The following is a 15,373-nucleotide window of genomic DNA, read 5'->3' as shown; positions in this document are numbered from 1 at the left end:
TATACACTGAACCATTTAGGTGGTATTGTGAACAAAAAAAAAAAAAAAAAGAAAAAGAAAGAAAGAAACCTGTGCTATTGTTTTGCCTTATCTTAATTTTTTCAGTGCTTTGCTTTGTCATCACTGAATCTATTGCAGTTTTAAAACTTTTATTAATTTTTAGACTAATAAATTTGGATTAAAGTTGTAATAATTGTACCAGAAATTGATCATGAATTTTTTCAGCTCTTGTGGAATTCAGTTTACTAACTGTAAAACAGCTTACCTTCCCCTTTTCAGGTACTGTATAGATTTCCAAATATTGTGGCTTAAAATTTAGTTAAATGTATTTAGATTGCTGTTGTCCTACTTTCTGCATGAAAAAGTGTTTAAAGGACTTGGGGGATCTTGGAAGGTGCCTGGTGTGGTGATGTGTACTATGTTGGGGTTCTGGTTGTTTGGGTATGATTATTAAAAAGTATGCTCCTACTTGGATTCATGTTCTTATTCATCTGACTGTCATTGACCCAGGGATAACCATAATTTCTCTTTTCACAGAGCCCTTTTGCCTGGCAAACTACCCATCAGCCTTTCACAGTGTCATGTTTAACCCTGTGGAGCCCAGATTATTGGCCACAGCCAATTCAAAGGAAGGAGTGGGACTCTGGGATATTCGAAAACCTCAAAGGTGAGCCCCCCTTGATTCATAAGTTGTTCACACTTTCTCCTCCCTTGTTTCTCAGGTAAAGTGATCATCCTGCAAATATTGTCAGAACTTGTTTGACAGCTGGTCTCAATTGGGCATCTCTTAACATGCTTTGGTGTTTCTGAAGCCAAGAAAGCCTATTTCCAAGGAGCCAACAGAATGAGAAATCCATAGTCCTTCTGATGAGAAGTTTTAAGTTGTAATCTGGATCCTAGATGGGGTCAATTCTAGGCAGTTACATAAAGTATTGAGAGCAGCCTCCCTTTAGTCCTGCCTTTTCTCTTGAGGCCTGGAATTCCCTACATGCACAGGAACTCTTCCAGGGGGAGAGGGGTTTGCCAAACTCATTGCTGTTGAACTGGGGGATCTTAATTCTAGGCTAGAAGGAGTTCCTCTAAATTGTGAGGCCCCAAATTGTGTAAAAAATTATATATTGTGATTCATGTAAGTGTATTTTTCTGAGAAGGAAATTCGTTTGCTATATCAGTTTCTCAAAAGGACCAGTGACCACAAAATGTTAAGAGCTAGTGCACTGTAGTTTTGTGTTACTAATATATTTGTCCTTCTGCTTTCATTATTAAATAAGCACATCTTAGACAATCCTGACCTAGTGGTATAAATCACTAATGGGAGTTTCAAGCATCATGAAAATCCTATGAGGGAAGGATAACCTTTTAGGGCACCTGTGCATAAAGCTGACCTTGCTTTATAAAAGACAGCTAGCTTTTCTGGAAATCCTATGGGGAGGCAGTTTCATTTGTAAAGCAATATTGTAGAAGAATGTCATGGAAAGTAAGCAAGGTTATACTTTATTTCATGGGCCTCAGATGAAAGGGCATTTAAGTATAGAGGATTATCCTTTTAACCTTAGTTGATTCTCTTCTATGGGATAGTCAAAGGGAGTTGGAACTATTAACAGCAGATCTGTGTAGGCAGGGGGTGTCCCTAGTGTTGAGCAGGGCTCCCTGAGGTACCAAAGGAGAGCAGAGCTTTCTCTGGACCTTTCTGTCATATATACACCTGGCTCTTGCTTTTCCAGTGCATGTAATGGCAGGCCCCTAATATGCCTTTACACTGTGTGCTTAAGGAGATCTGTTGTCTGCAAGGAAGACAGACAAGCTCTGATTTCAGCAGCAGAGTATTCTACCATGTCAGGCTCTTTAGGAACAACTGTTCTGCCTCATTCATACTACAAAAGGCAGGGTTTGGACTAACTATGCCAGCTTTCTCCTAATGTACTATCTCCTTCACTTAAAATTGCAATGAATAGTTGGCAACAGGAGTGGGGCACTGAGCTATTCATCTCCAGTGGAAAGCTTGAGTAATTCATAATGTCAGTAGTGTCTTGAGAGAAGAGCAGGGAAAGGAGTGTTTTAATTCTCCTTTGATTCTCTTCCAATCTCCTCCACTAGTTTCTTGCTGTGCATTATGTGGGCCCTTTTCCCCTTTCCTCATTAAACTTATAAGGGGTTTCTTTTTTAGTAAAATTTCTAAGTGGTGATTATTATTTTTATAGTAACATTAGATTTAGAGTTTTATACAGAAAAGTGTAAAGAGAAACAAAACCAAGTAAACAAAAAACAAAAAAGAGAGAAAAGGAAGAAAGAAGAACTCTGAGATGCTTTTTGAATTTTTATATTTTAAGATTCTTCTTCTACTTCCTGGTCTTTAGTCACTTATTCTCTTCAAAGGTAACAATAATGAAAAGTTTCTTTATGTATCTTTCTAGGACATAATTTAATGCAGTTACTAGCATGTATATGCATCCTTTAAAAAATTTAGATCGCTGGCCATGGTGGCACACATCTGCAATCCCAGCAACTCAGGAGGCCGAGGAAGGAGGATCACAAGTTTGAAGCCAGCCTCAGCAACTTAGACCCTGTTTCAAAATAAAAAAGGTTAGGGTTGTGACTCAGTGCAGAACTCCTCTGGGTTCAATTTCTAATACCACCAAAAAAAAAAAAAGAAAGAAAGAAAGAAAAGAAACTGAAGGAACAATGTAAGACCCCTATTCTCAACGTCCCCAAACCCCAATTAACATGTCCTGGAGATCTTTTCATATCAGCACTTATAGATCTGGCTCATTCTTTTTTTCTTTTTTCTTTTTAAAAATTTTTTAGATGTTGATAGACCTTTAGTTTATTCATTTATTTATATGTGGTGCTGAGAATCGAACCCAGTGCCTCACACATGCTAGGCAATCTCTCTACCACTGAGTTACAACCCCAGCCCCTGGCTCATTCTTTTAATAACTGTGATATTCCATTAATGTAATGTACGTAAAAACCAGGACTTGTTTCCAATTTGGGGTCACTATAAACAAGGCTATGTCGAAATGTTTGCACATCTGTTTTGGCCTGCTTTTGCAAAATAGGAATTGTTCAATATTGTATGGTTTTACATTTTTCATAAAAATTGTCAACTGTGCCCCCATCACCAAAGTTGCATTGACTTACAAACCTACTGGGTTTGAGACTATGTGTTTCTCCAGACCCTCACCAACATTTAAACTGTTGCTAGTGTTCTGTGGGTGGTGGTGGTGGTGGTTATATCTTCTTGTTTTGATTTCTTCTTTAGCTGTGGCTGAGATTTTGTGGTTTCTTTGGTAATATATAATTTTGAAAGCCCATGAGGGAGAAAAGTCACCCAATAAAGCTATTTGGTAATCTTGACTGATTTTTATTTTATTTTTTTTATAAATTAAAGAGCACAGTGCCAAGGGAACTAGGATGGTGTTGTTCTAATATTCTATGAGGTTTTATGGGCATCAGGTGGAAAAGAGCATGAAATATTCTTAGACTACTTCTTAACTTCATATCCACGGGAGTTTGGGAATTAAATTATAGATCTTATCTGTTCAGATTCCCTCAATGCAAGTTGGTGTGGAGGAGGGAGAAAAGGTGCTTTGTCTTTTCCATATAGGATTTAATTATGCTGAGTTGCAGTAGATAATTTGTCTCTTGAGCACAGTTACCTAGAAACCCTAACCAAGATCTTGGTGCAATTCTGAGTCCTTTGGGAGGACAAGCCTGGAACGAGATAGGTGTACTTTAGGAATAAGGTATAGGGAGAGATTTTAGGATATTTGTGAACCCCTTAAAATTACAGGTAAAATTGTGTGTGTCTATCTGAGGAAGCATATGTATATTTTTTCCCCCTTGGGATAAGAGCTTTTTGCAGGTTCTCAGAGACCTGTGACCTCAAAAGGATGAGTTGTTTGGTGATCTGACCATTTTAGGTTTAGAGCCTATTTTGGTTCCTTGTCAGCCTTATTAGTAACTTCCAGCTTATAATAGGTGGGTGAATAGCTTATATAGCTTATAATATAGGTGGGTGAATTCAGGGCCTACTCAGAAGGGCTACTGGCCTTCTGGAAACAAATATAATTTCCTTGAAGCAATGAGGGAGACCTCATATTTAGCACCCTTTCCTTTCTGGCTTAACCTATGGGTTATTCAATTTTTAGGTGGTTTCTCTAACTTGTTCCTAGCCTATGCAGTACTGCTCTACTTTAGTTTGATAGCCTGTAGATGTGTGAACAAACATTTTTGTCCAACTGCTGCCCTGAAATAAACTAATTAGAGGGCTAACTGGAAGAATAAAATGTCAGTTGTAGAAAAGAATTTAGTTATTACATCATCTGATTTCCTCATTGTACAGATTAAGAAACTAGCCTAGCAAGGTAGGGGGAGGCAGAAGAGCTTAATGGCTTATAGAGTGTACAAGCCACACCCCTGGGTATAGACAGGCAGTACACCTTAATAGCCACATGATCCTTAGCAAACTACTTTACCTCTCAATGCCTTGTAATCTTAAATAACAGCTAGCATTTATTAAACATTACACATGCCAGGAGTAATGACAGTTATCTGAATAACCACCTTATTTAATCCTTCTGATAGCCGTATGAAATAGGTTCTGGTTGATTGATTGATTGATTGATTGTACCAGGGGTTAAACCCAGGGGCATTCAACCACTGAGCTACATCCCCAGCCAATTTTTTAGTTTTTATTTTGAGACAGGGTCTTACTAAGTTTCTTAGGCTGACTTTGAACTTGTGATCCTCCTACCTCAGCCTCTGAGCTGCTGGGATTGTAGGCATGTGCCACTGGACCTGACACTCTGTTATTATTTTAATTATAAGGAAATTTAGGCATAAAGAGGTAAAATAACCTGTGTGTTTATATACAGATATATCATAACCCACTTTATCTTTTTTTCTAAATCAGATAGGATCCCTACACATTCTAGTTTTCCTTCACCTATGCCTCCTTGCAGTAGAACTTTTCCAGAATTCCTGTCAGATTTTTTTGATAGACTCTTCCAACTCTGCAGTCTTGAGTCCTTCATTCAGACTGTCTACTCCTAAAAATTAACCCCTTTCACTGACTCATTGACCCAGCCTCTGTCTAAATGCTGACTTTCCAAGATTCTTGTTTTTCTAATCCTGGAAACCTGCATGTACTATTTATTTTGCTGTGAAACTTTAGATCAGAAATTGGAAACCCCCTGCCTATAGACCAGATTCAACCCACTCAATTTGTTTGGTCTACATGGTATAATAGAGATTGGAATATTACACAGAAAAATGGCAGTTTCTCACATCTTTTGAAAAATTCAAAAGATCTAATATTCTCAGACTTGTTTCTCATTTGGTTAGTAGTCAGCCCAAAGTTAGTCACATTCTCCTTTAAATTTTACGATGTGTTCAGGGTCCCACTACTTCTTTATGTCTTGATACAGATAAAACCTCTCATTTACATTACTTGCCTGGCCCTGTAGATATGGAGTTGGAAAGGTCAATTTTAGGGATTTCAAAGGTGATGAGTATAATTGACTGAATAGGAGAAAACTTGACATATATAAGAATACACTACATATTTGAACAAGGTTTCATTTATTTTGTTTAGATTATTTCTGCTGATGTCTTTCACAACCATCGTCCTTTGTCACTGCCAACATCCCACTTATGTCTTGCTTAGACTGTTGCAGTGGCCCTTGAACAGTTTTCAGAACTGAGATCTTCTAATGAGGAAAGAATCAGGAAACAGGAAAATTCCCCCTGCTGTCACTTTGCTTGTTTCACCCTTTTTATTGCCTGTTTTAGCTGTCTGCTCACCCACCACCTCTTTCCCTTCTGATCTTTTTAGTTTCTGTCAGGAACTGTTAGTTCTGTGACAGGTAACAGTGTCTTGCTTTGACAAGGATAATAGAAGCGTGGTTCTTTTCCACTCAATAAAACTAGGGCAAGCCGGGAATCCATACAAAGACTTACCTTATAAGATAGTGTTTTTAGATGTTGTATATATCAGAAAATGGACAGTGGGTGCAAATTCCTACTTTCAGAAGAAATTGTTCTTAGAACCTTGTATGTCTTTGGGGATCTCTAGGTTAAAGAGTTCTCTTGCTCTCATTAGGGCCTGTGCCAATCCTGCTTCTGTAGAGATCATATTAAATGTAGATTTTTGCCTTCTGAACAAGCCAGACAATCTCTACCGTTTTGCATTTGAGGGTTGCTCATACTATTATGGGAAAATGGAGCTAATGGTTCAAACATCAAACGCTGGAAAAGGTGCCTCATACTTTGATATTGTTTAAAATTTAAAGAATGAGACTTTCTTGACTTTGACCTCCTTCTTTTCAGAATATAGAACTATCAGAGTAGATAGATTTCTTAAATTTTTTCAAAAAGACCCCAAAAGCAGTATATATGAAAGAAAAAAAATTGATAAATTGGATTACATTCAAATTAAGAACTTGTATTCATCAAAGACATCATTAAGTTAATAGATGAACTAAGGATAATAATATATTTTTAATACATATATTGAACAAGAATTCCTATCCAGAGTATATAAAGAACTACAAATCAAAGACAAAATTCTCAGGGGTTTTTTGCTGTTTTTGCAGTGCTTGGGATAGAACACAAGGTCTCACACATACACTAGGCAAGTGCAGTACCACTAAGCTACATCCCTAGCCCCTAAATTCAGTTTTTTAAATGAGCAGAAATGTTGAACAGTGCTTCACCAAACAAGATATCCACATAACTAATAAGTGTTTGAAAGGTACTCAACTTTGTTACTTAAGAGGTAACTGAAAATTAAAATCATTATGAATCACCACTCTATGTCCAGAACAGTTAAAATTTTTAAAATACGAATTGTGTTGACAAGGGTATGGAGCAAAAGAAACTCTCATACATTTTAGGTAAGTGTAAATTAGGGAAAGCTAGTTGTCATCGTCCACAAAAGCTAAACATTTCGCTCCACAGACTCACTCTTAGGAATACCTAAGAGAAATGAACACATATTTGCATCAAAGACATACACAAGAATATTTCAGCTACTTTATTCATAATAGCCAAAAGCTGGAAACAACCGAAATGTCACTTAAAGGAAAATGAACAAATAAACTGTGGAATAGCCATACAATAAAATGCTATACAAAGTTTGATTTTCAGAATGATGAACTCTAGTCAGAGGATTTGCCTTTTAGTTAGCTACTCTTTTTCTTTCTTTCTTCTCCCACTTGCTCATCTTTACCTTCATACAATACTCATGCAAGTGTTCCATCTACTGAAAGCGTTAATAAAAGCTTTGTTTTCTCCCTAGCACTATATTCCTTTCTTAACTTGTTTTTATCAATGTCATCATCACTCTTTAATCATTCTGGCTGAAATTTCAGTCCTGTGTAACTCTTCTGTCTCTCCCTCTGCTGTGACCAGCCTTGCTCTGTTAGAGCCTGGATATTATTTTGGTTCATAAAGCTGTCACCCACTGTCACATCCTATCCATATCAGACTTTGCATAAGGTGTCGACAGCACTGGCTCCTTAACTTGCCTGTTTGTTTATTTTTTTTGTGTGGGGGGGGCAGGTACTGGGGATTGAACCCAGGGGCACTTAACCCAAGCTACATCCCCAGCCCTTTTTATTTTTTATTTTGAGACAGGGTCTCACTAAGTTGTTTAGGGCCTAAATTGCTGAGGCTAGTCTTGAACTTTCAATCCTCCTGCCTCAGCCTCCCAAATCTCTGGGATTACAGGAGTGCACCACTGTGCCTGGCTTGCCTGTTTCTAAAAGCACACATCCTTAAACATAATTTTTGCTATTGCCCTACCCAGAAACTTTAGTGACTTCTTATTATTTTTGTTTAATCTGCATCCATGTCCAGAACTTATAAGATGCTCTAAGAAAAAAAAAAATTTTTTTGGAATGAATGTATGACCTACTTTACTGGATAAAATCAAAATTCCTTAAGCAGTCTGCCCTTTCTCCATGCAGCCTCCCTTCTCCCCTTGTACTACTCCCACACATACAAATGCACACAGAGGAGAATTTTTGCTTCTCTCTTGATTTTTCTTTACCCACTCAGTTCCTAGTTACTGAGGTCAAGTGATAACCCATCAGGGAGAACTTTTTGCTAGACCTCCCTATTACACATTCTTCCTCTACTCACTGTGTCCCCAGGACCCAGCAATTTTGGTACAGAGTTAAGTTTCTAGTGAATAAAACATCCCTAGTAGGGGAAGGGATTTCTCTATTCACAACTTCTATAAAGTCTTTATGGTTTGTGGCATTCATGTTTCCTTTGTTAGTCACTACACTTACCATTATTAATTGTTAAATGACTCTGTTTTATCTCCAGCTGAGTACTGGGAAAGCTATCTTAGATTAGAAGGCTATCTCTAATCCTAACCTAAGGATAGCCTTCCCAGTACTCAGTGATTGCTTCTCAGAAAGGAGGTACTTGTGCTAATCAGTGTTATTACTTGTGTTTTTCTGTGAAATTTAAAGGACAGGACCATGTTTCATTCATCTTTAATCTCTAGTCCCTAGTAGTTCTTGAAGTACTATGGAAGCTTACTATATGTTGGATGAATACATAGTATTATACTCATCCCAAATCCCTAAAAAACCAAAGGTCAATGTCTGATATGTGGATGCTAACACACAAGGTGGTGGGGATAGGAATAGGAAAGACATTGGAATGGATCGGACATAACTTTCCTATGTACATATGTGAATAATACCACAGTAATCACAGTGTTGTGTACGTCCACAAGACTGGGATCCTAATTAGAATAAGATTTACGTCATGGTTGTATAAATATGTCAAAATACACTCTACTGACGTGTAACTAAAAAGAACAAAATAAAAATGAAAAATAGTCTGTATTTTCAAAGGTAACTTTCTGTAATGTTTCTGCACCTGAAATCCCTGAGTATAATGCCATGGATCAAGATGTTGTTTCTGAGAAATGACTCCTTAGTGGATGTGTAGGGGTTCTTGCTGGGCTTTGAATGCCTTGTCAATTTTGTGAGAGAAAGCCAAGTGTTCTAGTGAAATTGTTTTCTAGTTTTTAGGCCACAAGATGGAGCTAGAGAATCAATTTTGCCCATTCGCGACTCCAGGCCCTGGTATCCTAACCTAGTGATTCTCAAACTTAAAGGAACATCAGAATCACCGGTGAGCTTGTTAAAGCGCTCCATTCTGAAGCCCATAACTAGAGATTGAATTGTTGGTCAAGAGTGGGGCTTATGAATCTGCCATTTTTAAAAACACGACCCAGGTGATTTCACAACTTGTCTTACATGATGGAAGCAGAGAAGTTTGGTGAATTTGCTACCAAGTTCAGCTAGACTCAGGGTTTTTGGGCTTTAGGCCAGAGCCTTCCTGTGTCCTTCATACCAAACACAGATGTTCCTTGAAAACCTTAGCTTCAGATCACAGCATCAGGGGACTATTTAGTGCATGGACAGGAGATTTAGAAGCATGTACCATTTCTTGTGCATCCTATAAGAACTCTTAAATCTAGTTATTCAGGAAGAGGTGATATCAGAACCCTGAATCAAGTGAACTTTGTTATTTTAAAATCAAATGTTTATCTTTTCTTTTTAAAACATTTTGTAAAATTATTTTCAAATATTTATAAAAGTAGGATAGTAAAATGAACTCCTATACCTATCACCCAGCTTCATTGTCAACCTTGTTTTAGTCGATGAACTTGTTTAATTTATTCCTCATCTGCAACACCTCCTACTAATTATTTCGAATTAATTTTCATATGGCAACTCAGTTGCTGGTATTACAAGTGTGCAGCACTATGCCTGGCTCTTGCAAAAAGATACATATATTCTTAAAACATAACCACAATATTATTATCCCACCTAAAAAATTGACCATAATTCCTTCATACCATCACATATATTGTTACAATTGGTTTTCATGAATCAACTTTCAAATAAGGTCCAAACAAAGCAATTGGTTGACATGGCTTCTAAGTTTCTCTTAGCAAATAGGTATTCCAGCCTCTCACTTTGTTCCTTGCTATTGATTAAAGAAACTAGATTATTTGTCTCATGGAATGTCTTACATTCCTGTAAGGTAGTATTAAAATTTTTCTAAGGTAGAATTCATAGTAACATGTAATTATCATTTTAAAGTGAACAATTCCACAAGGCCCTGAGTTTGATCCCCTGTACTGCAAATAAATAAATAAATAAATAAATAAAATAAAGTGAACAATTCAGTGGCATTTTTGAACATTCTTGTATCACTTAACATGTTTTTTAGCACTGGGAATTGAACTTAGGGCTTGTTAGGTGGGTGCTTTGCCACTGAGTTACATTTCCAGTCCTCATTTAACTTGTTTTGTTTTTTTAATTTTAATTTTTTAATTTTTATTTTTACATACTGCATTTTGATTCATTGTACACAAATGGGGTGCAACTTTTTCATTTCTATGGTTGTGCACAATGTAGATTCACACCATTCGTGTAATCATACATGTACATAGGGTAATAATGTCTGTCTCAGTCCACTATCTTTCCTTCCCCCACCCCCTCCGCCCCATTTCCCTCTATGCAATCCAGATTTCCTCCGTTCTGCTCTTGACCCCCTTGCCACCCCTCCTCATTATGTATCATCATCCACTTGTCAGAGAAAACATTCAGCCTTTGGTTTTTTGGGCTTGACTTATTTTACTTAACATGATATTCTCCAGCTCCAGCCATTTACCAGCAAATGCTATAATTTTATTCTTCTTTATGGCTGAGTATTATTCCATTTGAGATTCATCCACATTATGACTTGTATCAGTACTTCATTACTTTTCATGGACGAGCGATATTTCATCATATGTGTATGCACATGCTGTTTATCCATTCATCCACTGATGGACATCAGGGTTGACTCATCTTTGGCTATTGTGAATAACACTAACATTTGTTAGCAAATGTTTGAGTACCTATTTTCAGTTTGTTAATGGATATATACCTAGTAGTAGAAGATGAATAATAGAATAATACCGTTTTGAGGAACTACCAAACTACTTTTCTGCAAAAAGATTCTTCTTCTTCCCCTCCTCCTCCACCCCCCTCCCCCTTCCAACTCCCCTCCCCCTCTTCTTTCTTCTTTCTTCTTTCTTCTTCCTTCATTATTTTGGTACTGGGGATTGAACCTAGGGGTACTTAACCACTGAGTCATGTCCTAGCCCTTTTTATCTTTTATTTTGAGACAGAGTTTCACTAAGTTGTTGAGGCTGGCCTTGAACTTGTGATCCTCCTACTTCAGCTTCCTGAGTTGCTGGTATTACAAGTGTGCAGCACTATGCCTGGCTCTTGCAAAAAGATACATATATTCTTTTTTTTTTTTTCTTTTTTTTTTTTTTTTTTTTTTTGGGTGCTGGGGATCGAACCCAGGGCCTTGTGCTTACAAGGCAAGCACTCTACCGACTGAGCTATCTCCCCAGCCCCAAGATACATATATTCTTAAAACATAACCACAATATTATTATCCCACCTAAAAAATTGACCATAATTCCTTCATACCATCACATATATTGTTACAATTGGTTTTCATGAATCAACTTTCAAATAAGGTCCAAACAAAGCAATTGGTTGACATGGCTTCTAAGTTTCTCTTAGCAAATAGGTATTCCAGCCTCTCACTTTGTTCCTTGCTATTGATTAAAGAAACTAGATTATTTGTCTCATGGAATGTCTTACATTCCTGTTGATGCTGATTTGTATTCGTGAATTATCATTTAAAATGTTTCTCTGACTCTGTTTTTTCCAGATATCGGTATTAGATCTAGGGGCTTAAACAAATTCAGATTTTTTTTTTTTCTTTCTTCTTTTTTTGAGGTGGGGTCTTGCTATGTTGCTCAGGCTGGTCTCAAACTCCTGGACTCAAGTGATTCTCCCACCTCAGCTTCTCAAGTATTTGGGACTGCAGGTGCATGCCACTGTGCCTAGTCCTTGATTTTTTAAGAATAGTTTCAAAAGTATTTCCTAAACGTAATTATGTATATCTGTAAGGAAACTAAAAGTTTCTAGCTATCTCTCCTTTTGTTTTAAAATACTTTTTTTTTTTTTTTTTTTTTTTGCAGTACTGGGGATCAAACTCAGGGCCTTGTGCTTTCGAGGCAAGCACTCTACCAGCTGAGCTATCTCCCCAGCCCCTTAAAATACTTTTGATAGACTTTTTAGTTTAGCTTTTTAAATACAAGTAATGCTGGTGATGATGTAGAGAAATTGGTTCCTTCATATATTGCTGATGGGAATGTATAATGGTACAGACATTCTGGAAAATAGGTTGGTGGTTCTTTTATAAATTAAAGATGAACTTACAATCCAGCAATTATATTCTTGGGCATTTATCTAAGAGAAGAGCACTTATTTTCATACAGAAGCTCATACATGATTGTTTTTAGTAGATTTAATTAGAATGACTCAAAAGCAGGATACTATGCACATATCCTTCAATGAATAAATAGCTAAACACACTGTGATACATTCATACCATAGTACTACTCAATGATTAAAAAAAGAACTATTGACATAAGCAATAACTTCAGTGAACTCAAGAAGATTTAAAAAATTTTTTAAATTTAATTAGCTATACATTACAGTAGAATGCACTTTGATACATCATATCATGTATTTTAGTACTAGGGATTGAACCCAGGGACACTGAACAAGGACATTACAGTTTTCAGAGTCCTTTGAGAATTTTTATTTGACTGTTGTATGAATTTAAAATAATGACTTAATTTCAAATTTAGCATTTGTACCAGATCCCTGTGTGGCAGTTTATTATATGAAATTTCCCTTAAGAGGCTCTTTTAAATTCCCTATCTCATACTTTTCTCAAAACTATTTTCCATGGTCACTCTTTTAAAGGTTATAAGACAAGTTCGTGTTCACTTTAGAAAAACTTGGGAAATAAAATAAAAGCTATGTGGAAAATAAAAATAACCTAAATCCTATTGTCTAGTTAATTTATCTTCTTAATGGTTTCAGTATATCCATCAATCTTTATATTCTTCACTACTTTTAAATATAATTGGGTAGGACATTTATTCAGTACCTACAGAATTCATTGGTTACTTTCTAAAATCAGATAGGTGAAACTATTTTATGTGTATATTTTCTTTTTAAATTTTTCTTAAATTTTTTTTACTTGTTCTATTGGTTATACATGACAGTAGAATGACACATTGTACACAGATGCAAAGTTACTTCTCATTCCTCTGACTGTACATGGTGCTGAGTCACACCAGTAGTGTAATCACACATGTATATAGGGTAATAATGTCTGTCTCATTCTACTGTGCTTCCCATCCCCACCCCTCCCCTCACTCCCTTCTACATAATCCAGAGTTCCTTCATTCTTCTCTACCCACCCCCACTTTGGATCAGCATCCACTTACCAGAGAAAACATTCACCCTTTGGTTTTTTGGGATTGTCTTATTTTACTTAGAATGATATTCTCCAGTCCCATCCGTTTATCAGCAAATGCCATAATTTCATTCTTCCTTAAGGCTGAGTAATATTCTATTGTGTATATGTACCACATTTTCTTTATCCATTCATCTGTTGAAGGCCATCTAGGTTTGTTTCATAGTTTAGCTATTGTGAAATGAGCTGCTATAAACACTGATGTGGCTGCATCACTGTAGTATGCTGATTCTAAGTCCTTTGGGTACAAACCTAGGAGTGGGATAGCTGGGTCAAATGGTGGTTCCATTCCAAGTTTTCTGAGGAATCTCCATACTGCTTTCCAGAGTGGTTGCACCAATCTGCAGTCCCACCAACAGTGTATGAGTGTACCTTTTTCCCCACATCCTCGCCAACACTTATTATTGCTTGTATGTTTGATAATTGCCATTCTGAGTGGAACGAGATGAAATCTTAGAGTAGTTTTGATTTGTGTTTCTCTAATTGCAAGAGATGATGAACATTTTTTCATATGTTTGTAGATCAGTTGTATTTCTTCTTCTGTGAAGTGTGCGTTCAGTTCCTTAGCCCATTTATTGATTTGGGTTATTTGTTTTTCAGAGTTTTTTTAGTTTTTTATATATCTTGGAGATTGGTGCTCTATCTGATGTGCATGTGGTAAAGATTTTCTCCTATTCTGTAGGCTCTCTTCAAATTATTGATAGTTTCCTTTGCTGAGAATAAGCTTTTTAGTTTGAATCCATCCCATTTATTGATTCTTAATTTTATTTCGTGCTCTTTAGGAGTCATGTTAAGGAAGTCAGGTCCTAGGTCAACATGATGAAGATTTGGTTCTACTTTTTCTCCTATTAGGAACAGGATCTCTGTTTTAGAGCCTAAGTCCTTGATCCACTTTGAGTTGATCTTTGTGCAGGGTGAGAGATAGAGGTTTAATTTCATTTTGTTACATATGGATTTCCAGTTTTCCCAGCACCATTTGTTGAAGAGGCTATCTTTTCTTCAGTGTTTATTTTTGGCACCTTTGTCTAGTGTGAGATAGCAGTATTTATGTTGGTTTGTCTCTGTGTCTCCTGTTTTGTTCCATTGGTCTACATGTCTATTTTGGTGCCAGTACCATGCCATTTTTGTTACTGTTGCTCTATAGTATAGTTTAAGGTCTGGTAGTGTGATGTCTCCTGCTTCACTCTTCTTGCTAAGGATTGCTTTGGCTATTCTGGCTCTCTTACTTTTCTAAATGAATTTCATGATTGATTTTTTTCTTTTTATGAAGAATGTCATTGGAATTTTAGTAGGAATTGCATTGAATGTGTATAACACTTTTGGTAGTATGGCCATATTGACAATACTAATTCTGCCTATCCTTGGTGTAGAGTTTTTTGAGTTCTTTATATATTCTGGAAATTAGTGCTCTATCTGAAGTATGAGTGGCAAAAATTTTCTCCCACTGTGTAGGTTCTCTCTTCACATTCCTGATAGTTTCCTTTGCTGAGAGAAAGCTTTTTAGTTTGAATCTATCTTAGTTATTGATTCTTGCTTTTATTTCTTGTGCTATGGGAGTCATGTTAAGGAAGTGTGATCTTAAGCTGACATGTTGAAGATTTGGACCTACTTTTTCTTCTATAAGATGCAGGGTCTCTGGCCTGATTCCAAGGTCCTTGATTCATTTTGAGTTGAGTTTTGTGCAGGGTGAGAGATAGGAGTTTAATTTCATTCTGCTACACATGGATTTCCAGTTTTCCCAGCACCATTTGTTGAAGAGGCTATCATTTCTCCATTGTATGTTTTTGTCACCTTTGTCTAGTATGAGAAACTTTATTAGGGTTTGTGTCTGTGTCCTCTATTCTGTACCATTGATCTACCTTTCTATTTTGGTGCCAATACCATGCCATTTTGTTACTATTGCTTTGTAGTATAGTTTAAGTTCTGGTAGTGTGATGTCTCC

General features: G+C 36.7%; 1 protein-coding gene across 2 annotated transcripts in view; it reads left to right on the top strand.

Moving 5' to 3' along the window:
• Positions 1–15,373, top strand: part of Dcaf5 (DDB1 and CUL4 associated factor 5) — a 100,205-nt gene that overhangs the window by 35,540 nt on the left and 49,292 nt on the right. For both annotated transcript variants that reach the window (XM_047539506.1, XM_047539505.1), the window contains exon 5: positions 538–667. In XM_047539506.1, coding sequence (XP_047395462.1) covers positions 538–667 — 130 coding nt within the window. The remainder of the gene's footprint in view (positions 1–537; positions 668–15,373) is intronic.

This window comes from Sciurus carolinensis, chromosome 2, assembly GCF_902686445.1.
Source record: "Sciurus carolinensis chromosome 2, mSciCar1.2, whole genome shotgun sequence".
Taxonomy (NCBI): domain Eukaryota; kingdom Metazoa; phylum Chordata; class Mammalia; order Rodentia; family Sciuridae; genus Sciurus; species Sciurus carolinensis.
The sequence above is the reverse complement of the archived record's forward strand: the minus strand, read 5'-3'. Positions and strand labels throughout refer to the sequence as shown.